Genomic DNA, 26,102 nt, shown 5'->3' with positions numbered 1-26,102 from the left:
CTTTTGTGAAAATGTTCCAGTTCTATCTCAAAAACACATAGTATCCAGAATAAGTGCCCAGACCTATGTGTTTTCGCAAAAAATGGTGCTGATAGGGCTAGGTTATTCTGAACTGGCTGCAGCGGGGACAATTGGATTTAAAGTCACAGCCCAGGGTCTCTAGTACACTGTGATGGGTGTTTTGCTGCACCTGTAATGTGAATAAGATGAAGGAGCAACTCGTCGCACTAGGATGGTTGTATGAAAAGACAGCTGTATGTAACATGTATACATATTATATATATATATATATATATAAATATATATATATTTATATCAACAATGGCAAAAAGCTAAAGTGGAATGGCACCCATGAAACCCTGTTTTCCATGATCGATCACTTGTTGCTGTACCTTTTACATTTGAATACAGCTACCAAAACACTACGCTTGCCACTAATTGCAGTTGAGATCTATATAAAGTAGTTTAATATGCCATAGAATGCAAATATCATATGATAACCAGTATATTAAATATGTATTACATGACAGTTTTTAGCAAAACTATATATTGTCCTCACGTCTCAGGTTGGACAACATTATTCTAAATATTTAATAAGCCATGTTTTACTGAATTTATGTTTTCTCAAAAACCACCATACAAGTCCATGGCATCCAATGCATTTTCCATCTTAAATATGTTATTTATTTCCCCCTGATCATCACGGAGCAAGTTAAGCCTTCTTTAGACATTGTGGATCACACTGCATTATGATTTCATTTTCTTTGCAGGCAGGGGGTATCAGTTTGCCAGTACAGAGGAAACTTGCGAAAATGAAGCTTGGTTTTGCTGAACTCTCATTGGAAATAATCCAGCTCGTCACCACTGAGGAGAGCAAGATGTTACAGGAGAATAAAAGCAAAGGGGAGCTCCGTGTCTTTGTGGAAGAGTTTGTCAGAGCTACCCCTGACTATAACTCTATTGAACAGGTGTGCACGCTTTATTTTGGTACAATGATCTATTCCTTATGCTTATTAAACACATTTACTAATTGATTATTCTAATATATAAAAATGAAAATTTGTCCTTCTGTCTTTCTATACAAAACCACAGTTTACAAGCAAAGATCGTGAAACTGTACATACGAGTGTATTAAAACATGGCGGAGGCAACTAAAACAATTTGAAATCCCTAGCACCCCTAGGGGGGCAGACAGCAGCACAGAGTATATCAGGAGACAACATAACTCCGGAATTGCTGGCGCAATGTTCTCAAAAATTGGTACACATATGCCTTACAATCTGACAACAAACACTGTGAGGGGAAGACACCCCTAGCACCCCTAGGGGTGAGCCAGCAGCACTGAGTATTTCAGCAGACAGCATAACTCTGGAATGCCTGCAGCAATTTACAACAAACTTGGTACACATATGACTTACACTCTGGAAACAAACACTATGGAAGTCAGACACCCCTAGCACCCCTAGGGGTGGGACAGCAGCACAGAGTATGTCAGCAAACAGCAAAACTGTGGAAGGCCTGGAGCAATTTACACCAAACTTGGCACACATCTGACTTACAATCTGGGAACAAACTCTGTGGGGGTTAGACACCCCTAGCACCCCTAGGGGTGGGACAGCAGCACAGAGTATTTCAGGATACAGCATAACTCCCAAATGCCTGGACCAATTTACACCAAACTTGGTACACATATAACTTACAAGCTGGGAACAAACACTCTGGGGGTAAGGCACCCCTAGGGGTGAGGCAGCAGCACAGCGTTTTTCAGCAGACAGCATAACTCTGGAATGCCTGCAGCAATTTACACCAAACTTGCCACACATATGACTTACACTCTGGGAACAAACACTGTGGGGGTAACACATCACTAGCACCCCTAGGGGTGGGCCAGCAGCACAGACTATATCAGGACATGCATGATCTGTCAGTGATGACAGGCCTGCATGTGACAGGGCCAGTGACATGATGTGTGGAGGGGAATGCAGGTAGCACAAACCCACACACTGAGAGTTATATAGTGGAAGTAGCACGGTCCCCCAGCAGCACAGAGTATATCAGGAGATACATAATGTGCTGCGCTATATAAGAAACTCTAAAAAAATCGATACTTTTACAGGGGCACTGACATGATGTGAGGAGGGGAATGGAGGCAGCAGGAAGCTACAGACTGAGAGTTGTGTAGTGGGAAGAGCAGGGTCCCTTGGGGGACCAAAAAGGAGTCCGACCACTACACAAAGTGCGTCAGGGAAGCAAGATATGCCTATATAATAGATTTCCAACCAACATAAATTAACGAACAACTATCATTCTAATTTACCATCCTCATCCCGTAGCGAGCACAGATATTCAGCTATCTACAATGTTATTTATACTGTGTGTTTAATATTTACATTTATTTTTGTAAAAAGACATTCTGAAAATCCTGGGCAACGCCGGGTACTCCAGCTAGTTAAAAATAAAAATGAGCTGTTTGTAACTGCAAAATTAAGCTGTAAATATATATTATATATATCTAATATCCTTGTATTTTACAGCAAATCCCATATGTAGTATACAGCTGAAGTTGTATTAGCGCCGGCGCAGAGCAATTTACCATCCTGTGCTTGCCCCAGTCTACGGAGTACCATAGATGGTTGCAAAACATTGATGGGCTGTGATGGATCTTAAATACTGTTACCATTGATGGTAGGGAAGCAGGTGGTTTCCCACCATCGATGGTAGCCGTGGACCCAATGTTTTTCCCCCCTGCTGTTTAAAGAGGGCTGCTGCTGCACAGAGTTTCTATGCTGTCAGTCTTCAGCACTGCACAGCCCCCGGCTCTTAAACACAGTGTTTTGCTGCATAAGTGCAAAAATAATGATGGTAAAACCATCAATGGTAGGTACTATACAGAATAATTGTCTACCATCGATGGTTTATGCCATTGGTTACCATCTATGGCCGACATGCCTAGGGTCATCCCTGTCCTGGTCCTCTAAACATATGACATTGTAATGTCACACTAGGTAGATGGGGCAACCAGCGGCAGGAAGAAATGCATTACTCAGAGCGTGCTTAGGAGTGGACGCTTTAGGTGGCACTGCAGGGTGCTTGCCCGGAGCATTCCTTGGATGCACTGGAATGGCAATATTAGTGAACTAATCTAGAATAATTGTCTACCATCGATGGTTTATGCCATTGGTTACCATCTATGGCGGACATGCCTAGGGTCATCCCTGTCCAGGTCCTCTAAACATATGACATTGTAATGTTACACTAGGTAGATGGGACAACCAGCGGCAGGAAGAAATGCATTACTCAGAGCGTGCTTGGGAGTGGACGCTTTAGGTGGCACTGCAGGGTGCTTGCCCGGAGCGTTCCTTGGATGCACTGGAATGGCAATATTAGTGAACTAATCTGAGCAAAACATTTGTTAAAATGGACTGCTCAGCCTACGTTGACCCTACAAGCCCTCTTTTAAATAACATGGCCTCAGTTCTGGTTACTGCATGCTATACATTTGACACTAATTTAATTTTATTTTTATGCTTCTGTCCCATACATTAAATTGGGCTGTCAGAATATACTGATAAATACAGTATGCGATTGATGAGAACATGGTCAAACTGTTTTAGTTGTTTTTTTTTTTTAATCTTTGGCCTTTCTACATATATACAGTATATGCACATAACATGTTCTGTATATCTTATATTCTAACGTTGCTTATAGTTATATTTAGTAAGTATATTAGACATTGCAGTGTATATGTCTTAACTGTTGGCCTGTCTTGTCTGTTATTAATGATGCCTTGTTTCTTACAGGAGTGGAAAACACTCAGCCGTACTGTGGCCTCGGCAGCTCTGTCTCACTTGGCCAGTGCTCTGACCCTAACCGGTGGCTGTAATGATATGAAAGCAAAGTGTTTGTTCTTAGCTGGAAGATGCCTCCATTTGCTGTGCTTTAGAGTAGATCCACTTAATCCAGACATGTACTGGAGCGAATTCCGATTGGTATGTATATTAGTTGTGTATCATGTGTGCCATTAGTGAAATATATACAGGTTTTATATGTTTTCATTTATCTCAATTAGAAAGAGCTAATCTCAAAACATAGTAGCATAGTAACATAGTATCTAAGGTTGAAAAAACAATTTTCCATCGAGTTCAACCTATTTGTGGTCTCCTATGCATGATTATTTTGTATAAAATTTTGACTGAAGTTGATGACTGCTGTTACGTTTTACCCCTCTTTTTTATAATAACCATAGTGCGTGACTATGCCCCGTAACCCTGGATATCCTTATCCATTAGGAATTTATCTAACCCATTCTTAAAGGTATTGACTGAGTCGGCCATTACAATATACTGTAATGTAAAGTGACAAGGAGCAGAGAAGCACAGGTCATTCTAAATCCAACAAGAGATCTTCCTCCATTTTCCTTTTTTTGTTAGCATATGGTCGATTGTCATTTGCTCTTATCCATTACCAGATACAGTATTCACTATAACCAGCCAGATCTGGCAGATAATCTGCCAGATAATTATATAGTGTGTGTCCAGTTTATGACATATCACATTGCAGAGACAACCATAAGAATGAATAGGGCTGCATTGACTGGTCATGGAGTGGCAGTTCCCACGCGCTGCCCAATCAGATTGGCCTTATTCATTCTTATGGAGAGTCGCACAGAGTTCCGAAAGGGACAAGTTCTTTGATTAACCATTACCTCCATACCCAAATCCCCTGGCGTATGGAGAAGAGCCCTAGTGTTATTAGAACTAGAGCTAATTGGACCCAGAAGGGTGGGTCTGTACGTTTTTTGCAGGCCCCACTTCCCTGAGGAGCCAACTGGCCTAGGCCTAGTGGAGTCATGTGAGGGTGGACCTGCATACTGTAGGTTTCTGGGTTTTGCCTCTATGGTTCCACTAGCCCTGGCTGGTTAAGCTTAGTGCTGGTAATGGAAAAATGCTCTTTGTCCCTTCAATTTTTCCAATACCAGACCGGGCACAAGTGCCATAAAGGGGGACCTTATGCTTTTATTCTATTAAAATAAATAGCGTATTTCCAGCAAACACACTGGCAACATGTTGCAATGTCGGCAAGTGTGGCTTCTTAACCCGCCACACTTTACCAAACAGTTCCTGAGTCAGCCTCAAACTCGCAACCTATTACGCTGAAACTTGCTGAAAATTTGCAGTGGGTTCCAGTGAGTTTACTCTCGTCCAAAACTCACGTTCTGCTACATTTCCCCCTTAGCCTATTACATCCAGTGAGTTGTATTCTGAAAATGTGAAAGATCAGGCTGGCGGTTTGAGGCGACTAATGTCTTAAAATCTCAGTTTTCTGTCAATTTTCTGGCGAGTTTTACTCACTTACATATGGAGTTTTGCATCTCCCAGGAAAATCCTCGCAAAATGCTTAAAATGCATATTCAGAGACTATTGCATACTGGCTTTTGGGTAGATTTAGTATGGAGCAGGTTGTCTGAGTTGGTGATTACCAGTTGCTTTGACAAATGGATTAAAAACATCAATAGAAATAAATGCTAAATCAGGCTTGTTTAGCACGAACTTCTATTGACGTTTTACAATTATAAGTCCAAGCCACTGATGAGTGGAGAATCTGACAACCAGCTCCATAATAAATCTGCCCCTTGGTGTCCTGTAAGTGGTTCATCCATTTTGGACTTCCTCGGGGTGCTAGATCGAGCCCATGTTCATGGATACCACAGATACTGACCGGACCATTCTCGTCACTTCTTTTCTGTCTTTATTTTTTTCAGGTTTAATTTTCTAATTAATTAAAATTATGTAAAATGGCTTTGAATTTTACATATACTAATAACAAGTTTAGAAAGCCCTTCAAACAATTGTCTGTCAATAATACTTGCATTGCACTCCTGTTGCATGCTGATAAATACTGTATTCATCTGTATGTTTCAATTTCTTCCTGATGCAATATATAGCTGCAAGCTAATCCTTCAAAGCAGACTTAAAACAACTTTTTGCTTTAAATTGTTTATTCCAATTTTACACATGTCTTCTAGGATGAAAGAAAGGCTGCCGGATCCACTGGAGATAATGACATAGAGGGGCCTGATGCCAACACACAACAAGTTAAAAAGCTAGATGAATTAATGAAAAAAATGGTTGAATTGAAGGTAATAATTTATATTCTATATAGAAAGAGAGACCCCACCCTTCGCACAGTCTCGATTCCCCCCCCCTTGTTGTCCTGTCCTGATACCCCGTCGCTTTGTACCACCGCCGCTCCCAACACTCTCATATATCTGTCCCATCTCCCTCACAGTGGGAGCCATTGCGGCCCGTGCATACAGGACATGGGACAGACCTCTGAAATTTCCAAAACTACCCAGATTCAGCGCTTACCTTTCAGGAGTTTGATCACTATTACATCTGAAGGTCATTACTCACTTTAAATCATACTTGCCTACTTTTTCCCTCACTGGGAGAATCCAGGAAGGGCGTTGCAGCTGGCAACTGAGGAGGTGGGTGTTTTGTGTCATTAAACCTAGCCCCTGTTGTGACATAGGGGGTCATTCCGAGTTGTTCGCTCGTTGCCGATTTTCGCTATATTGCGATTAGTCGCTTACGCATGCGGTTAGTTATTTTACTCAAAAGTTAGGTATTTTACTCACGGCATAAGGAGGATTTTTCATCGTTCTGGTGGTCGGAGTGTGATTGACAGGAAGTGGGTGTTTCTGGGCGGAAACTGGCCGTTTTATGGGAGTGTGCGAAAAAAACGCTGGCGTTTCTGGGAAAAACGCGGGAGTGTCTGGGCAAACGCTGGGTGTGTTTGTGACGTCAAACCAGGAACGAAACTGTCTGAGCTGATCGCAGTGTAGGAGTAAGTCTCGAGCTACTCAGAAACTGCTAAGAAATTTCTATTCGCAATTCTGCTAATCTTTCGATCGCAATTCTGCAAAGCTAAGATACACTCCCAGAGGGCGGCGGCCTAGCGTGTGCAATGCTGCTAAAAGCAGCTAGCGAGCGAACAACTCGGAATGAGGGCCGTAATCCCATGAATCATAGGTCTAAGAGGAGGAGCTTGGACCAAAATGATGGGACTTGCATAATGCACATATTGGCCCCGCCCCATCCCTAAAACTAGCGATTCCTGGTATTTCTTTCCCCATCCTGCCCACTTCACTAAGAAGTTCAGGGGACCACCGGAAAAGTCGTGAGTCTCCCAGATCCCCCAACTCCACCACTCTGGCTGCACCCAGTGGTGTAGAGAGGGGCGGGCCTAGTGGGGTCCAAGGTCCTGTCTCCCCCCTTACCTGGAAGCAGCAGCTGCAGCTTTTCTTCTCAGCCTAGCACACGCTGCTGTGTGCTGGGCTGCAGTGTGGCCAGGGAAGTGCTTAAAAAAACCCTTTATTTATTTTTTTCTAATGGTGCATGGCCACGCCTCCTGTGATTAGGTCATGCCCCCTGAAAAGTACCTGTGCCTAGCCAGGCTCTCTACTGCCCTGGCTGGGAGGCTTGCCATGCTCCTGTGAGTGGGTGCTACACTTGTGCTTGACACCCCCCCAAAGAGATGTGGCTATGCCCCCAGCATGCTGTGGTCACACCCCCTCGAGAAGGGGGAGGGAGAGATGAGCGCTGGGGCCCATGAAGTTGTTGTACCGGGGCACAGGATTTCTCTTGGCAGCTATGGCTGTACCCTCTTTGTGGAATTCCGTTCCTCTACCCTTATTCAGAGATGGACGCAGCCGCTGTGTACGCAAGCAGTGGCCATGTCCGTTGTGTCTGCGCATGCGCACTGTCCATAGTGCGCGACCCACCCCCGTGTGATCGCATCCCAGAAGGATGCGATCGCTTAGTGATTGACAGCCGAGGGCTTTGTAGGGAAAGGTGCTGCGGCGTTTAGTGGGCCTGGTCCGGACAACGCAGGTGTGACATCATACAGCCACTCCGAGACAAAAGATAGAAACATAGAAACATAGAATTTGACGACAGATAAGAACCACTTGGCCCATCTAGTCTGCCCCTTTTTTTATCCTTTAGGCAATCTCAACCCTTTTTGAACCTTTTTGAAAGATGGCGCCGGACCACCTGCTAGCACAGGCAGGCTGAGCAGGCAGGGTTCGTTTTCTAATCAATGCGTTCGCAATTAAATTGCGAACACTTCGCGGGCGGCGCAACACACGTGCTGAGCGACTTTGCCCTGTGCTGGGCGGTCCCCAGCATATGAGTAGATGGGCACAGATCTTGCTGTGTTCATCTCTGAATAGCACCCCTCATATTATATAGTAAAACACATTGGCGTATCTATAATGGGTGCCGTGTGTGCGAGGCACACGGGCCCCCAAGGTCCAGGGGGGCCCACCCCGCACACACTGCACCCATTTGTTTAATACTTAACCTCTCTGGAGTCCCCCGTCGGAGCCATCCCTTCTAAGCAGCGTAATAGAGTTTGAACACTAGGGGGAACAAACTCTTTTGCGCCTGCTGAAAACTCCGGAAAGATAGCACGGCGGGCATTTTTCCGGAGTTTCACGCATGCGCATTAGCAAAATCTTCGGGAAAATTGCCACCGCGGCGTGTTCCCGGAGGTATGCGCAATAGAGTCTGTTCTCAGACTCTATTGCCGCTGCGGAGAAGGATGGCACCACCGGGGTACCCAGGAGCAGTCAGAGAGGAGGGGGCCCCTGAAGCAGAAGGCTGCACACTGGCCTCCTCCTCTCTTAAAACGCCCCTGGTAAAACAGTACCCTACTCTCCAAGCTACCTCTGAAAACTCATCTTATTAGCCAAGCTTATCAAATACCTGAACTACAAAGCTATTTGGGTCTATTATATCCGCTCTACACTGTTCTTTCAGAATGTTCATTTATCCTTTTTCTGTGCTCAAACACCCTTCTGACTCCAAACCAGCATTGTTGAGTGACTGAATCACATAGCCCAGCTACTGGAAGCACTTTTCCCATTGCTATATGGCTGGAACAGTATGCAATCTGTGACCCTTAGCCTCTTGCATCAGGCAGTTGTGAGTAGGGCTCCTTATCTTTTTGTGTGTTTGCTCATACCCAGTCTTGTTTTATTAGTGTTTGTTGGCAATTTTTATACATCTTTTTCTTTATCAATAGTGTGTATTGTAACCTTGGAGACTGATACTGAATACAGTAATCTTAGTATCCTACTACACAATACATGCATTTTAACACAATACGTCATTCTGTTACTCATGTGTTTTACATTTTGTTGTTGATACTATATGCTGCTGTGCAAGCTCTCTGGATGAGCCTATACAATTTTGGGCAACTTTGTTTCATCTTTACTTGCGTCTGAATGGGTGTAACTGTGTGGCAATGGGACGTTTGCGTGTATGCTAGTGTTCATAAGTGTGTCATAGGCGTGTAGGTGGAATTGAGGTCTATATTGAGGAACATATGAAAGGGTCTCTAGCACCATGTATATAGATGGTGCATATGCGCTCTGTTAGTGATGGTGGGTAGGGGCAGTGCAGCCGGAATCAGGTCCATAGGTCGACAGTCAAAAGGTCTACCCTTGTGTCACCCTTTTACCCTAGAAGACATTGTGCATGTCGACCTTTTCACTGTCTACCTATTATGCCATAGACAGTGCAGCCAGTGATAAATACAGACGGATATATGAATTTATTTCCGAGCATGCACATGCAGCTGACTTGCCTACAGCTTTGTATTAGCCCCTTAGTAAATCATGAGACGTCAACTTCTTTTTTGTTTTAATGCTTTGCTTAATGTTGCTTTCTGTTTTTATTATTAAAGGTTATATTTTATATATCAATAGGTATTTTGTCCCGCATGATCGAGGGTTAAGATAATTCCATCTTCTCCAAGAATATGTCGACCGTGAATATGCAGACAATATAATACTTAAACGGTTGTAATGTTTCTTAAACCATCCTGTTGAAAGCTATAATGCCGACTTTGTTCAAATGTATTGCATTAAAGTAACATTACAACTGTCACAAAACACAGAAAATGTGAGAAAAAGTGGCGCGACTAGACACTTCTAGAGACGTTTGTAAGAATTGCTTACACACTGGTGGATTGATACAATGCATAACGATGCACCTTCCATAAATATGGATACTAAAAGGATAACAAAAGGACACAAAACATAGTGTAATCCAATTAAACCAGATGGTGTATCTTTTATTCGTTACTGGTCCCACTCACATGGCATAGATGGTATATTTGCATGTAGAAACCATAAACTTTGTGTATAACTGCTTCCACTTCATGAGGATACAGGACGTATATATTCCAAGGGCACTTAAAATAGGAAAATAGCAATAGTGCAATACCGTCTGTGTACAGGTAAAAAACTGATTATTTAATAGAGACACTCACAAACATAAGTTAAAAAACAGCATGGAAACAGAGAGATGTTGCATGGACATCAGAGGCTACAGGAGACAACAGCCAGCAGCATAGATGTATAGTCACCACCAGTCCCGGTTGATGAAGGATTTAATATCCGAAAGCGATTAAGCCGGGACTGTTCGTGCTGGACTGACGGGAGATTTGGAGGAAATACATATCTGACAGCGTGGGGGCATTCCCAAACAACCGGGACTGGTGGTGACTATACATCTATGCTGCTGGCTGTTGTCTCCTGTAGCCTCTGATGTCCATGCAACATCTCTCTGTTTCCATGCTGTTTTTTAACTTATGTTTGTGAGTGTCTCTATTAAATAATCAGTTTTTTACCTATACACAGACGGTATTGCACTATTGCTATTTTCCTATTTTAAGTGCCCTTGGAGTATATACGTCCTGTATCCTCATGAAGTGGAAGCAGTTATACACAAAGTTTATGGTTTCTACATGCAAATATACCATCTATGCCATGTGAGTGGGACCAGTAACGAATAAAAGATACACCATCTGGTTTAATTGGATTACACTATGTTTTGTGTCCTTTTGTTATCCTTTTAGTATCCATATTTATGGAAGGTGCATCGTTATCCATTGTATCAATCCACTAGTGTGTAAGCAATTCTTACAAACGTCTCTAGAAGTGTCTAGTCGCGCCACTTTTTCTCACATTTTCTGTGTTTTGTGATTTATGCTGAAACCACGGTGAAGGTTTCTCTTGTGGGATTAAAGGCTGCCATCTAGTATAAGCGCAAGAAAGATCTTTTTTGTTTGGTTAACATTACAACTGTGTCGTATTATGCCATCGACATTCTCCTGCCGGCGTATTGAGTGTTGACAGTATGACTACCTGCCTTTTCTTTTGCTTTCCAAAACTACAAATGTGTCCTCATACATTACACCTGTAATTTTGCTCCCTCGCTTGAGTTTATTTTCCCAAATTTAGCATCTGAAATTCACTTATAGTACACTAAACTAATAGTAATCTACTGTATGTAGGATTAATTTGTTTTCACTATGGAATTGGTATAAAGTAGCAGGAAAAGTAACAGATTAAGCATAACGATGTGTAGAGCAAGTCACTGTACTGTATATGAGTGACCCGTGCCACACATCTTTATGCTAAATCTGTTACTTTATATTAATTCCTTTGGGGAAAACAAAATGAATCCTAAGGTCAGCAGCTAAGGCCTGATTAGAGACTGACGCAGTTCGCGTTGCTGCTACATCTTTGGACACAGCAGTGATGTAAAAATAGGCTAATGTTGCAGGACCCGTTCTGCACATGTACAGGCGCCCCACCTTTGGAGATTTACTGTACCTTTGGCTTTATTTACATACAGTCACATCTCTGAATTTAGGCCCTTGTACACTTTTAGTGACCTAATTCAGTACGGATTGTATTTGCAAAGCTGCTCCTAAGCAATGCAAATGCAGGAGAAGGTACATAGCACTTCCTTCCTGCATTTGCGAACTGCACACTGCGATGCGATCATAGTTCTGGTCCTTCTGGTTGAAACATCGCGACCATTGATCACAATATTCATCTGCTACTGAAGGCTGACTAAACCTTATATTACTGGGATTAGCAGTCGCAGTGCAGTTTGTAAGGCCAAGGAAACTGCTTCTGGGAGCTTGGCCTCGCCACTCCCGGAAAATGGGCGACACCCTTCCCCCCGTTTCCGGCAACCCCAGATACCCCCGCCCCCATCCGTCCCCCCAAATGCCTCTACCAATCAGGCAGAGGCGTTCGCATTTCAATTCGATCGCAGGACCCATTCTGCACATATTCCAACTGCAATTAGGCCCTTTGTAAGCTATTTGCAAATTAGGATGCAAAAATGAAGATAAAAGTAAGTAATCTGGGGAAAAAAATCAAAAGACAGAGATCCTATACTATAGTCTAGCACATTAAGGGCCTGATTGTGAGTTGGACACAGTGGCGATATCGGTCATATGGAGTGATGCTTTTCGCGTGCGCATGCATCTCACTCGTACCACGCATGGGTTCTGATTTTGTACATACAGATTCCCAGTACAGATTTGGTTGCACAGTAGCAGAAATGTGAGGGACTTTCCTGGTTGCTGACTGGCAGGTAACAAGGGAGTGGCTAAAAGATGCACAGAGGTGTTGCGTCTTATGGGAATGACGCAGGCGCATCACTGAAAGCGGTTGCTTACATAGACACTGAGCTTCTTAAATTGAAGGCCATACTTGGATGGATAAACTACACCTACCTACTTTAGGGCTGGTGAAAGTTTCTATGGTACGACCAAAGGTGCATCTAAAGAAGCACCAGGCAGTATTTCAGACATGACTACGGCAAAGGATGCAAGGACCAATCAGAATCAGACCCCCAAGACCAATATTTAAAGAAGATGCATAAACAAAAGAACTTTTCTGTTTTTGTAAATAAAAATAGTATTCCTCTTATGTTATCGAATAAAAATGTGAAAGTGTGTTTGGTGATGAAGGGGTTAAGACTACGGTATATACTGTATAATATTTGTCACAGAATAATAGATGGTCATACGGAGGTTTTTTTTTATCCCATATTGTACAATGTGATTTTTTTTCTTAAATATAGTCTGTCATATGTAATTAGACCACATACATTTTAAGGGGTATATGCAATTGCTGTTGAATTGCCGCAAATGTTGAAAAACGGGGCATTTTCGGCAAAAAAAAACCTGTCGAATTGGATTCGACAATGCAATACAGTACTTTTCGACAAAGAACCTGCCGTTTCAGATTCGACTTTTTGCAATTCGACATTTGTCAAATTCGACATGTCTGCAATGGTAAAAATGCGGCTTTTCGACAAAAGTATATTCAATTGAAGAATGTCGATTCGACAACAGTGCTTTTCGACAGTCATTTCTTCAATTTCATTCCGCCTCATTTTGCTGTCGTGATCTAATAAAAAATTAGAAAAACATTTTTTTTGTGTTTTTTTGATTGCTAATAGCATATCTATTTATATTTGAAGGGATTATCTACTTGGTTTGTCTATTTATGAGCCACAAGTATTATTTAATAGATTTTTTAAAATATTTTTTTTTTTTTTACTAACTAAAATAATATGGAGGGATCAGTGCATGTTTTTCAGTAGGAAGTGGTGGGAATGGGTTAAAATTTCAGAAAAAAATGCGTGGGGTCCCCCCTCCTAAGCATAACCAGCCTCGGGCTCTTTGAGCCAGTCCTGGTTGTAAAAATACGGGGGGGAAATGACAGGGGATCCCCCGTATTTTAACAACCAGCACCGGGCTCTGCGCCTGGTCCTGGTGCCAAAAATATGGGGGACAAAACACGTAGGGGTCCCCCGTATTTTTCACACCAGCACCGGGCTCCACTAGTCAGAGAGATAATGCCACAGCCGGGGGACACTTTTATATAGCTCCCTGCGGCCCTGGCATTAAATCACTAACTAGTCACCCCTGGCCGGGGTACCCTGGAGGAGTGGGAACCCCTTAAATCAAGGGGTCCCCCCCCCTCCAGCCACCCAAGGGCCAGGGGTGAAGCCCGAGGCTGTCCCCCCCCATCCAAGGGCGGCGGATGGGGGGCTGATAGCCTTGTGTAAAAAAAAAAGAATATTGTTTTTGTAGCAGAACTACAAGTCCCAGCATGCCTCCCCCGCACGCTGGTACTTGGAGAACCACAAGTACCAGCATGCAAGGGAAAAACGGGCCCGCTGGTACCTGTAGTTCTACTACAAAAAAATACCCAAATAAAAACAGTACACACACACCGTGACAGTATAACCTTATTACATACATGCACACCAAGTTACACATATACTTACCTATGTTGACACGGCGAGTCGGTCTCGTTCTCCACGTAGAATCCACGAGGTACCTGTAAATAAAATTATACTCGCAACAATCCGGGGTAGATCGGTCCTCTTCTTTGTTTGTAATCCACGTACTTGGCAAAATAAAAAAATGACATACACGGTCCACGCACTGAAAGGGGTCCCATGTTTACACATGGGACCCCTTTCCCCGACTGCCGGGACCCCCCGTGACTGCTGTCAAAGAGGCTCCCTTCAGCCAATCAGGGAGCGCCACGTCGTGGCACTCTCCTGATTGGCTGTGCCCGTCTGAGCTGTCAGGCGGCGCACTCGAGATACACTGTTGAGCATAGGCGCTCCATTATATCCAATGGTGGGAACTTTGCGGTCAGCGGTTGACCGCGAGGGTGACCCCACAGAACCTCGCGGTCAAACGCTGACCGCAAAGTTCCCACCATTGGATATAATGGAGCGCCTATGCTCAACAGTGTATCTCGAGTGCGCCGCCTGACAGCTCAGACGCGCACAGCCAATCAGGAGAGTGCCACGACGTGGCACTCCCTGATTGGCTGAAGGGACCCTCTTTGACAGCAGTCACGGGGGGTCCCGGCAGTCGGGGAAAGGAGTCCCATGTGTAAACATGGGACCCCTTTCAGTCCGTGGATCGTGTTTGTCGTTTTTTTATTTTGCCAAGTACGTGGATTACAAACAAAGAAGAGGACCGATCTACCCTGGATTGTTGTGAGTATAATTTTATTTACAGGTACCCCGTTGATTCTACGTGGAGAAGGGGACCGACTCGTCGTGGAGAAGGGGACCGACTCGTCGTGGAGAAGGGGACCGACTCGTCGTGTCAACATAGGTAAGTATGTGTGTATATTGGTGTGCATGTATGTAATAAAGTTATACTGTCACGGTGTGTGTGTACTGTTTTTATTTGGTTTTTTTTTTGTAGTAGAACTACAGGTACCAGCGGGCCCGTTTTCCCCCCGCATGCTGGTACTTGTGGTTCTCCAAGTACCAGCTTGCGTGGGAGGCTTGCTGGGACTTGTAGTTCTGCTACAAAAAACAATATTCTTTTTTTGACACAAGGCTATCAGCCCCCCATCCGCCGCCCTTGGATGGGGGGGACAGCCTCGGGCTTCACCCCTGGCCCTTGGGTGGCTGGAGGGGGGGCCCCTTGATTTAAGGGGTTCCCACTCCTCCAGGGTACCCCGGCCAGGGGTGACTAGTTAGTGATTTAATGCCAGGGCCGCAGGGAGCTATATAAAAGTGTCCCCCGGCTGTGGCATTATCTCTCTGACTAGTGGAGCCTGGTGCTGGTGTGAAAAATACGGCGGACCCCTACGTGTTTTGTCCCCCATATTTTTGGCACCAGGACCAGGCGCAGAGCCCGGTGCTGGTTGTTAAAATACGGGGGATCCCCTGTCATTTTCCCCCCTGTATTTTTACAACCAGTACTGGCTCAAAGAGCCCGAGGCTGGTTATGCTTAGGAGGGGGGACTCCACGCATTTTTTTTTCAAGATTATTACACTTTTGTGCCGTCCATGAAGTCAAATCCAGGACGCACACTATTCGTCAATTGGTCCGTTTTTCGACAGCGGGACTGTCAAATCCGTTTTTTATTGAATATGTCGAATTCGGGTCCCGGCGGTCGGGATTCGACTGTCGAATTGTGTCGAATCCAAAAACGGTTGAATTCCAGCCGGAATTCGACCGCAATTGCATATACCCCTAAGTGTCGTAAAGTATAGTGCCTTTAAAAGTTTAATATAATGTATAGTGTAGTCAGAGTTGCATCAGTTTCAACAGCAGAGCTGGGGTTGTACACTATAAAGATTTGCCTAGAGAAATGTGTTGGGGTACTGCTGTCTGCATCTGCCTGACCAGCTAATAGCACTGTAAATTACACCTGACTACTGTATGTGACCGTCATTTCCATATTGCTGCCTGTAATCTAATGACTGGTATCATCTGCCAGACATGATACTTATTCAAAGTGGTGTTTGTCTTGTTAAATAAATGTATTTACTGTTTCCAAAGTAGTGGTGAGAACCATTTATCACAAGAATGAATATTACTTTTGTATGGGATGAGTAATAGCACTATTTGTATAAGCTGTTAAAATGTCATTTATTCTGCAAAATGTGATTTTCTTTTTTTTTTTTCAGACCAGAAAGACAGTGGCACAGACATACCTTGCCCAGACTACAGAGATTTTGCTACAGTCCATTAATGTTGCAATAAACAGCAGGTTGATGGATACCTTGTCATCTGCCAGCCTTGAGATCTGTTCCTGCCTCGGACAGTTTGACCCTGTTACTGCTGGATTATTCCTAGCACTTCATCAGGTTTTTGTCTCCAAAATAAGGGGTTTTATTTTAATTTACTTATGGGATTTCTTATGAGCTGCAGGGTCCTTTCTACAAACAGGCTTTACATTATTTGTAAAGCAGGTGGAGTCCAGGGCCGGCAACAGTAATCTTGGGGCCCGGTACACTTATGTCTCTGCCCTTACCTCCATTCCCCAAATCCCCCCTCTCCTGAACCTGAACCCGGAAAAGATGTTGCTATATATGTAGCAACACAATATGGACAAAAGTATTCTGACGCATGACCATTACATCAACAGGTACTGTAATGACTTTGTATTTAAATGCAATTTATGAGGTCAGGTACTGATGTTGAACAAGTAGGCTTGGCTCGCAATCTCCGTTCCAGTTCATCCCAGAACTGCTCGATGAGTTTGAGGTCAGGGCTCTGTGCGGGCCATTCAAGTTCTTCCGCACTGAACTCATCAAACCGGGCAGATGTATTAAGCCTGGAGAAGGGCCATAAAGCAGTGATAAGGCAGTGATAAGTGGAAGGTGATAATGCACCAGCCAGTCAGCTCCTAACTGTAATTTTTCAAATCCATAATGATTGACTGGTGCATTATCACCTTGCGCTTATCACTGGTTTATCAATTCTTTATCCCTTCTCCAGGTTAATAGATCTGCCCCCATGTCTTTATAGTCTTTGCTTTTTGCACTGGGGCACAGTCATGTTGGAATAGAAAAGGGCCTTCTCCAAACTGTTGCCACAAAGTTGGAAACATAGCATTGTCCAAAATGTCTTGGTATACTGAAGCATTAAGATCGCCCTTCACTGGAGATAAGGTAACTAGCCCAAAGCCTGAAAAAAACAGCCATGCCTCCTCCACCAAACTTCACACTTGGCATATTGTAGTCATGCAGGTAACTTTCTCCCGGCATCCGGCAAACCCACACTTGCCCATCTGACTACCAAAACGAGAAGTGTGATCCTTCACTCTACAGAACACATTTCCACTGCTCCATAGTCCAGTGTCTGTGTGCTTTAGACCACTCCATCCGACGCTTGACATTGGACTTGGTGATGTGAGGCTTGCATGCAGCTGCTCAGCCATTTGAAACCCATTCCACTAAGATCCCACCACACAGTTTTTGTGCTTACAGTAATGCCAGAGGAAGTTCCGATCTCTTTAGCTATGTAACCAGCAGAGCGTTGGTGACTTTTACGCACCATGCACCTTAACAGTGGCTGACCCCGCTCTGTGACTTTATGTGGTCTTCCGCTTCATGGCTAAGTTGCTGTTGTTCCTAAACGTTTCCACTTTCTAATAGCACTTGATCGTGGGATATCCACCAGGGATGAAATTTCACGAACTGTCTTATTGCAAAGTTAGTACCTTATCACAGTACCACACTTGAAGTCACTGAGCATTCCAGAACGACCCATTTTGTATCACAAATGTGTGCAAATGGAGACTGCATGGCTAGGTGCTTGGTTTTACACACCGGTGGCAACGGGTCTTATTGAAACACCTCAATTCAATAATTAACAGGTGTGGCCAAATACTTTTGTCCATATAGTGAGTATTTTTTATATATATATATATATATATATATATATATAAAATAAAGTATAGAAGTCAAATAGAGGGTGCACTCACCAGTGTTCCATCTATTTGACTTCTAAGAGTTTGGAGCTACTGCCCTAATATGGGTTGTGACACCAGCATTTTATTTATTAACATGGCGTGAGTGGACCTGAATGGACTATATGTATATGTGTGTGTGTGTGTGTGTGTGTGTGTGTGTGTGTGTGTGTGTGTGTGTGTGTGTGTGTGTGTGTGTATATATATATATATATATATATATAGTTAGATAAATAAATTGGAAATTAAATATCATGTATAATGGGGTTAAATCTGTAATCCCCCTATTTTCTGACTTGATAGACACGCTGGGGTTCTAACCTCTTGAGAGCACATGGAAAGACCCCAGCATGCATGTCAGCGTTACAACCCATAGGGTTAAACATTGTATAGCATGAAAGATATGTCCATTCCACTGTTAATAGAGATTGTTGAACTCCTTAGGTATGCCCCAATACCAGCAGGACACACTGCACAGTCAGGTAAATTTATAAGTCTCAGTAGCTTATCTGTATTACCTGCCCTCCACTGCTTTTCTCTATCTTATCCAAGATATTGGGCAGAGAATGAGAGAGAGGGATGCCAGCAGTATGAGATGGAGAGTATCTAACAGTAGGGGTGTATGGCTGCTTCCCCTAGAGCCAAAGGTATTACAGAGCACCTGTATACCCATCAATCGCGCAGTACTCACAGGAGAGTGTGATTATCCTATTTAGTGTTTTGGCTCACAACAAAAATGAACCCTAGTGTGTAAATGTGTGCATGTACGTGGGCAGGCTAGATGGGCCAAGTGGTTCTTATCTGCTGTCAGAGTCTGTGTTTCTACAAAAATTCAGGAATTAGAAATATTTACCTGTAACCTGAATGACTATTTCTCCTCAGAGCTGTTTGTCCTGTATGATGACGGAAGACTTAGTGCTCACAGCTACACATAACACCAGCAGCTCACAGTTGGCCGCGCTAGTGCACCTCCTGCGCTACCTGCAAGAGAGGGGAGACGAGGGACCCCTGAAAAAACAAATTGAGCAAACATTGGCTGCTACATCAAAAGTAAATATATCTCATCATTATAGCATAATTGAAACATTCAATATCAATAATGTCCTGTATACCAAGTATTGATGTGTCCTCTACATCATTGCTGCAGTTGCACCAAACAGCTCCTCTTGGGGCACCAGGTCCTGTGAGACTTCTAACGCCGGCTTCTTTTTTTTGCCAAAATGCATCTTAGTCGCAACATGGTGCAGTTACAGTAGAATGCACCAAGAGACTGTTCTGATTAATTTGATTTGTGACACTTATATATCTGTGTGTGGCTGAATCTGTATATGAAGTGCTACAATGTAGCAGCCGTAGCTTTTTTCCAATACAATTTCTGTTGTGCTCCAAATATAGACTCAGTCATGCACAATTAGAGATGAGCAGGTTCGGTTCTCAGAGACCCGAAACCTCCCGGACTTTACCACCCGAGCCTGGATCCAAGTCAGGCTCAGGTTTTCCCACCTGACTCGGAAACCAGAACGAGGCAAAACGTCATCATCCCGCTGTCGGATTCTCGCGGGGTTTGGAATCCATATAAGGAGCCAAGCGTCGCCGACATTTTCACTCCGTCATTGGAGAGTGTAGAGAGAGGAGGTGTCTCCATCCTCTCAGTGTCCGTGTCTTGTGCTGCATTTGTCCAGTCACAGCGGTTGTGTCCTCTTGCTGCCATATGTCCAGTGCTGCTGTATAAGTCCAGTCCAGTGGTGGTGTGTTGTGCTGCATCAGTCCAGTCACAGTGGTGGTGTCCTCTGCTGCCATATGTCCAGTGCTGCTTTATAAGTCCAGTCCAGTGGTGGTGTGTTGTGCTGCATCAGTCCAGTGGTGGTGTGTTGTGCTGCATCAGTCCAATCACAGTGGTGGTGTCCTCTGCTGCCATATGTCCAGTGCTGCTGTATAAGTCCAGTCCATTGCAGTGGTGCTGTGTTGTCCTGCATCAGTCCAGTGGTGGTGTCCCTGTGCTGCAGTATATGTCCAGTGGTACTGCCGTATATGTCTAGTGATCCTGCCATATATGTCTAGTGATCCTGCCGTATATGTCCATTGATACTGCCGTATATATGTCCAGTGAAACTGCCGTATAATTCCAGTGATCCTGCCGTATAATTTCAGTGATCCTGCCGTATAATTTCAGTGATCCTGCCGTATATGTCCATTGATACTGCCGTATATGTCCAGTGGTACTGCCGTTTATGCCCAACGGTACTGCGTATATGTCCATTGATACTGCCGTATATGTCCAGTGGTACTGCCGTTTATGCCCAACGGTACTGCCGTATATGCCCAACGGTACTGCCGTATATGTCCAGCGGTACTGCCGTATATGTCCAGTGATCCTGCCGTATAATTCCAGTGGTACTGGCGTATAAGTCCAGTGATCCTGCCGTATAATTACAGTGGTATTGCCGTATAAGTCCAGTCCAGTGATCAGGCCCGGCGCTACCCGCTCAGCAAAGGGATGCAAAGCAGGTAGGCGCCAGGGTAGGAGAGGCACTCTCCCTGCTTTGCATCCCCGCTGCTGCTGGCTGCTGTGCCTGTCACACTGTTTGACTGGCAGCGGCGCTGGCAGCATGAAGCTTCCCCTTACCTCCCTGGCTGACAGTAGTCCAGTCAGTGTCTGTGTGTGTGTCCAGCGACGCCTGCATGAAAAAGGGGCAGGGCTTGCCGGTGCTGAGGGGCGGGGCTACACGGGACCATGGCCATGCTGCAGATGAAGTAAGAAGGCAGAATACAGATTCGGCCAGCCAGATGGTGAGTTGAGGGAGAGTAAGTGAGAAAGTGTGTGTGTGTGTGTGTGTGTGTGTGTGTGTGTGTGTGTGTATTTGTACTGTATGTGTGTATTGTATGTACTGTATGTGTGTGTGTGTGTATGTATATGTGTATGTGTGACTGTGCATCATAATGTGTGTAGGCGGCACTGGTACAGGGGGGCGTTGCGTGTGTAAGCGTCACTGGTAGAGGGGGCGTTGCGTGTGTAAGCGTCACTGGTACAGGGGGCGTTGTGTGTGTAAGCGGCACTGGTACAGGGGGGTGTTGCATGTGTAAGCGTCAGTGGTAGAGGGGGCGTTGCGTGTGTAAGCGTCACTGGTAGAGGGGGCGTTGCGTGTGTAAGCGTCACTGGTAGAGGGGGCGTTGCGTGTGTAAGCGTCACTGGTAGAGGGGGTGTTACGTGTGTAAGCTGCACTGGTACAGGGGGCGTTACGTGTGTAAGCGGCACTGGTACAGACGGCGGAACGTGTGTAAGGCACTGGTACAGGGGGCGTTGCGTGTGTAAGCGGCACTGGTACAGGGGGAGTTGAGTTTGTAAGCGGCACTGGTACAGGAGGCGTTACGTGTGTAAGCGGCACTGGTACAGGGGGCAGAACGTGTGTAAGAGGCACTGATACAAGGGGCGTTGCGTGTGTAAGCGGCACTGCGGCACTGGTACAGGAGGCGTTACGTGTGTAAGCGGCACTGGTACAGGGGGCGTTACATGTGTAAGCGGCACTGGTACAGGGTGCGTTATGTGTGTAAGCGGCACTGGTACAGGGGGCGTTGCGTGTGTAAGCGGCACTGGTACAGGGGGCGTTGCGTGTGTGTCACTGCTGCAGGGGGCGTTACGTATGTAAGCGTCACTGTTGCAGGGGGTGTTTTACGTGTGTAAGCATCACTGCTGCAGGATAGGTTACGTGTGTAAGTGCCACTACTACAGAGGGTATTGTGTATAAGTGGAACTACCACAGGGGGCGTTACGTGTGTAAGCGGCACTACTACAGGGAGCATTATGTGTAAAAGCATTATGTGCGCTGTCCCTTTGTAAAGTATGGGAGGGCGCAAATTTATAGTTTGCAGGGGGGCGCCGAACACCCTAGCACCGGCCCTGCCAGTGATACTGCCGTATATGTCCATTTACAGTATACTGCCGAATATGTCCAGCGGTACTGCCGTATATGTCCAGCAGTACTGCCGTATAAAGCCAGTGATCCTGCCGTATAAGTCCAGTGATCCTGCCGTATAAGTCCAGTGATCCTGCCGTATAATTCCAGTGGTACTGGTGTATAAATCCAGTGATCCTGCTGTATAATTACAGTGGTACTGGCGTATAAATCCAGTCCAGTGATACTGCCGTATATGTCCATTGATACTGCCGTATATGTCCAGCGGTACTGGCGTATAATTCCAGTGATCCTGCCGTATAATTACAGTGATCCTGCTGTATAATTCCAGTGGTACTGGCGTATAAGTCCAGTGATCCTGCCGTATAAAAGCAGTGATCCTGCCGTATAAGTCCAGTGATCCTGCTGTATAATTCCAGTGGTACTGGCATATAAATCCAGTGATCCTGCCGTATAATTACAGTGGTACTGGTGTATAAGTCCTGTCCAGTGATACTGTCGTATATGTCCAGCGGTACTGCCGTATAAATCCAGTGATCCTGCCGTATAATTCCAGTGGTACTGGCGTATAAATCCAGTGATCCTGACGTATAATTGCAGTGATCCTGCCATATAAGTCCAGTGATCCTGCTGTATAATTCCAGTGGTACTGGCATATAAATCCAGTGATCCTGCCATATAATTACAGTGGTACTGGTGTATAAGTCCAGTCCAGTGATACTGTCGTATATGTCCAGCGGTACTGCTGTATAAATCCAGTGATCCTGCCGTATAATTACAGTGGTACTGGCGTATAAGTCCAGTGATCCTGCCGTATATGTCCAATGATACTGCCGTATATGTCCAGCGGTACTGCCGTATATGTCCAGCGGTACTGCCGTATAAATCCAGTGATCCTGCCGTATAATTCCAGTGATCCTGCCATATAATTCCAGTGATCCTGCCGTATAATTCCAGTGGTACTGGCGTATAAATCCAGTGATCCTGTCGTATAATTCCAGTGGTACTGGCGTATAAGTCCAGTGATCATGACGTATAATTGCAGTGATCCTGCCATATAAGTCCAGTGATCCTGCTGAATAATTCCAGTGGTACTGGCATATAAATCCAGTGATCCTGCCATATAATTACAGTGGTACTGGTGTATAAGTCCAGTCCAGTGATACTGTCGTATATATGTCCAGCAGTACTGCCGTATAAATCCAGTGATCCTGCCGTATAATTACAGTGGTACTGGCGTATAATGCCAGTGATACTGCCGTATATGTCCAATGATACTGCTGTATATGTCCAGCGGTACTGCCGTATAAATCCAGTGATCCTCCCGTATAATTCCAGTGATCCTGCCGTATAATTCCAGTGGTACTGGCGTATAAATCCAGTGATCCTGCCGTATAATTGCAGTGATCCTGCCGTATAAATCCAGTGATCCTGCTGTATAATTCCAGTGGTACTGACGTATAAGTCCTGTTATCCTGCCGTATAATTACAGTGGTACTGGCGTATAAGTCCAGTCCAGTGCTACTTCTGTATATGTCCAGCGGTACTGCTGTATAAATCCATTGATCCTGCCGTATAATTACAGTGGTACTGGCGTATAAATCCAGTGATCCTGCCGTATATGTCCATTGATACTGTTGTATATGTCCAGCGGTACTGCCGTATAAATCCAGTGATCTTGCCGTATAAGTCCAGTGATCCTGCTGTATAATTCCAGTGGTACTGGCGTATAAGTCCAGTGATCCTGCCATATAATTACAGTGGTACTGGTGTATAAGTCCAGTCCAGTGATCCTGCCGTATAATTCCATATAAGTCCATATAATTCCGTATAAGTCCAGTCCAGTGGTGCTGCCATATAAATTCAGTGGTGCTGTCCTGTGCTGTATATTATTTACTCCAAATAAAGGGGTTATTAATATTTAATCCAAATAATTTTCACAGGGTTTGCCCTGTGTGGTGTATAGGTACTCTCTACGTACAGCATATTGGGGGTCATTCCGACGATCTTCGTCCCTGACATGCGGGTGCACGCCCAGCACAGGTCTAGCCCGCCCCGCATGTCAGTCTGGCCCCTCCTTGCAGAAGTACAAAGGCATCGCACAGCGGTGATGCCTTTGCACTTCAAGAGTAGCTCCCGTCCAGCGCAGCTTTAGCGTGCTGGCCGGGAGCTACTCATCGCTCCCCAGCCCGCAGCGGCTGCGTGTCACGTCATGCAGCCGCTGCGGCCCGCCCCCCGTTTGGTCCGGCCACACCTGCGTTGGCCGGACCAAACCCATGAAACGGCGGCCAAACGCCGCCGTTCCGCCCCCTCTCGCCCAGCGATCGCCTCTGCCTGTCAATCAGGCAGAGGCGATCGTATCCCTGCTACGGCCTTCAGCCATCTGGCATGCGCCGGCGCACTACGGCGCCGGCGCATGCAGAGGGGACCCGTTCGCTCTGCTGCGTTAAAACGCATCGAGCGAATGGGTCAGAATGACCCTCATTGTTATATAACTCCAGAAAAATAATGGAGAACAAAAATTTGGAGGATAAAATAAGGAAAGATCAAGAACCACTTCGTCCTAGTGCTGAAGCTGCTGCCACTAGTCATGACATAGACAATGAAATCCCATCAACGTCGTCTGCCAAGGCCATTGCCCAATGTGATAGTAGAGGGCATGTAAAATCCAAAAAGCCAAAGTTCAGTAAAAAGACCCAAAAAAAGAAATTTAAATGGTCTGAGGAGAAACGTAAACTTGCCAATATGCCATTTACGACACAAAGTGGCAAGGAATGGCTAAGGCCCTGGCCTATGTTCATGAATAGTGGTTCAGCTTCACATGACGATGGAAGCCCTCATCCCCCCGCTAGAAAAATGATAAGAGTTAAGATGGAAAAAGCACAGCAAAGAACTGTGTGTTCTAAGATGGTATCACAAATCCCCAAGGAGAGTCCAAGTGTGTCGGCGGTTGCGATGCCTGACCTTCCCAACACTGGACGGGAAGAGGTAGCTCCTTCCAACATTTGCACACCCTCTGCAAGTGCTGGAAGTAGCACCCACAGTCTACTTTCTGATATTCAAATTGAAGATGTCACTGTTGAAGTACACCTGGATGAGGATATGGGTGTTGCTGGCGCTGAGGAGGAAGTTGACTATGAGTATTCTGATGGTGATGTGGTTTGTTTAAATCAGGCACCGGGGGAGACACCTGTTGTCCGTGGGATGAATAAGCCCATTGTGATGTCTGGCCAAAATACCAAAAAAGCCACCTCTTCGGTGTGGAATTATTTCTCCACAAATCCAGACAACAGGTGTCAAGCCGTGTGTTGCCTCTGTCAATCTGTAATACGTAGGGGTAATAAGGACGTTAACCACCTAGAAACATCCTCCCTTATGCGTCACCTGCAGCGCATTCATCAGAAGTCAGTGTCAAGTTGTGAAACTTTGGGTAAGAACGTAAGCAGTCCACTGACACCTAAATCCCTTCTTCCGCTTGTACCCAAGCTCCTGCAAGCCACACCACCAACTCCCTCAACGTCAACTTCCTCCTCAGTCAGGGACATCAGTAATCCTGCAGGCCATGTCACTGGCAAGACTGAGGAGTCCTCTCTTAACCGGGATTCCTCCAGAGGATCCTTGAGTGGTACACCAGCTGTTGCTGCTGTTGTTGATGCTGGGAGTCGATCGTCATCCTAGAGGGGAAGTCGGAAGACCACTTGTACTACTTCAACTAAGCAATTGACTGTCCAACAGTCCTTTGTGAGGAAGATGAAATATGATAGTAGTCATCCTTTTGCAAAGCGGATAACTGAGGCCTTGACAGCTATGTTGGTGTTAGAAGTGCGTCCAGTATCCGCCATTAGTTCAGTGGGACTTAGAGAATTGTTTGAGGTACTGTGTCCATGGTATCAAATCCCATCTAGGTTCCAATACACTAGGCAGGCGATACCGAGAATGTACAGAGACGTCAGAAAAAGTGTCCTCAGTGTCCTACAAAATGCATTTGTACCCACTGTCCACTTAACCACGGACATGAGGACAAGTGGAACGGGGCAGACTAAGGACTATATGACTGTGATAGCCCACTGGGT

The 26,102-nt window shown here is 45.1% G+C and overlaps 1 protein-coding gene across 3 annotated transcripts in view; it reads left to right on the top strand.

The window, feature by feature from the left end:
- The window catches only part of CFAP46 (cilia and flagella associated protein 46), a 798,890-nt gene that overhangs the window by 657,778 nt on the left and 115,010 nt on the right, over positions 1 to 26,102 (top strand). For all 3 annotated transcript variants that reach the window (XM_063962013.1, XM_063962014.1, XM_063962012.1), the window contains exons 41-45: positions 771 to 968; positions 3,801 to 3,989; positions 6,026 to 6,139; positions 16,329 to 16,508; positions 18,998 to 19,165. In XM_063962013.1, the coding sequence (XP_063818083.1) occupies positions 771 to 968; positions 3,801 to 3,989; positions 6,026 to 6,139; positions 16,329 to 16,508; positions 18,998 to 19,165 (849 nt within the window). The remainder of the gene's footprint in view (positions 1 to 770; positions 969 to 3,800; positions 3,990 to 6,025; positions 6,140 to 16,328; positions 16,509 to 18,997; positions 19,166 to 26,102) is intronic.

This window comes from Pseudophryne corroboree, chromosome 3 (assembly GCF_028390025.1).
Source record: "Pseudophryne corroboree isolate aPseCor3 chromosome 3, aPseCor3.hap2, whole genome shotgun sequence".
In the NCBI taxonomy this organism is placed as follows: domain Eukaryota; kingdom Metazoa; phylum Chordata; class Amphibia; order Anura; family Myobatrachidae; genus Pseudophryne; species Pseudophryne corroboree.
This window is presented reverse-complemented; position numbering and strand designations above follow the sequence as displayed.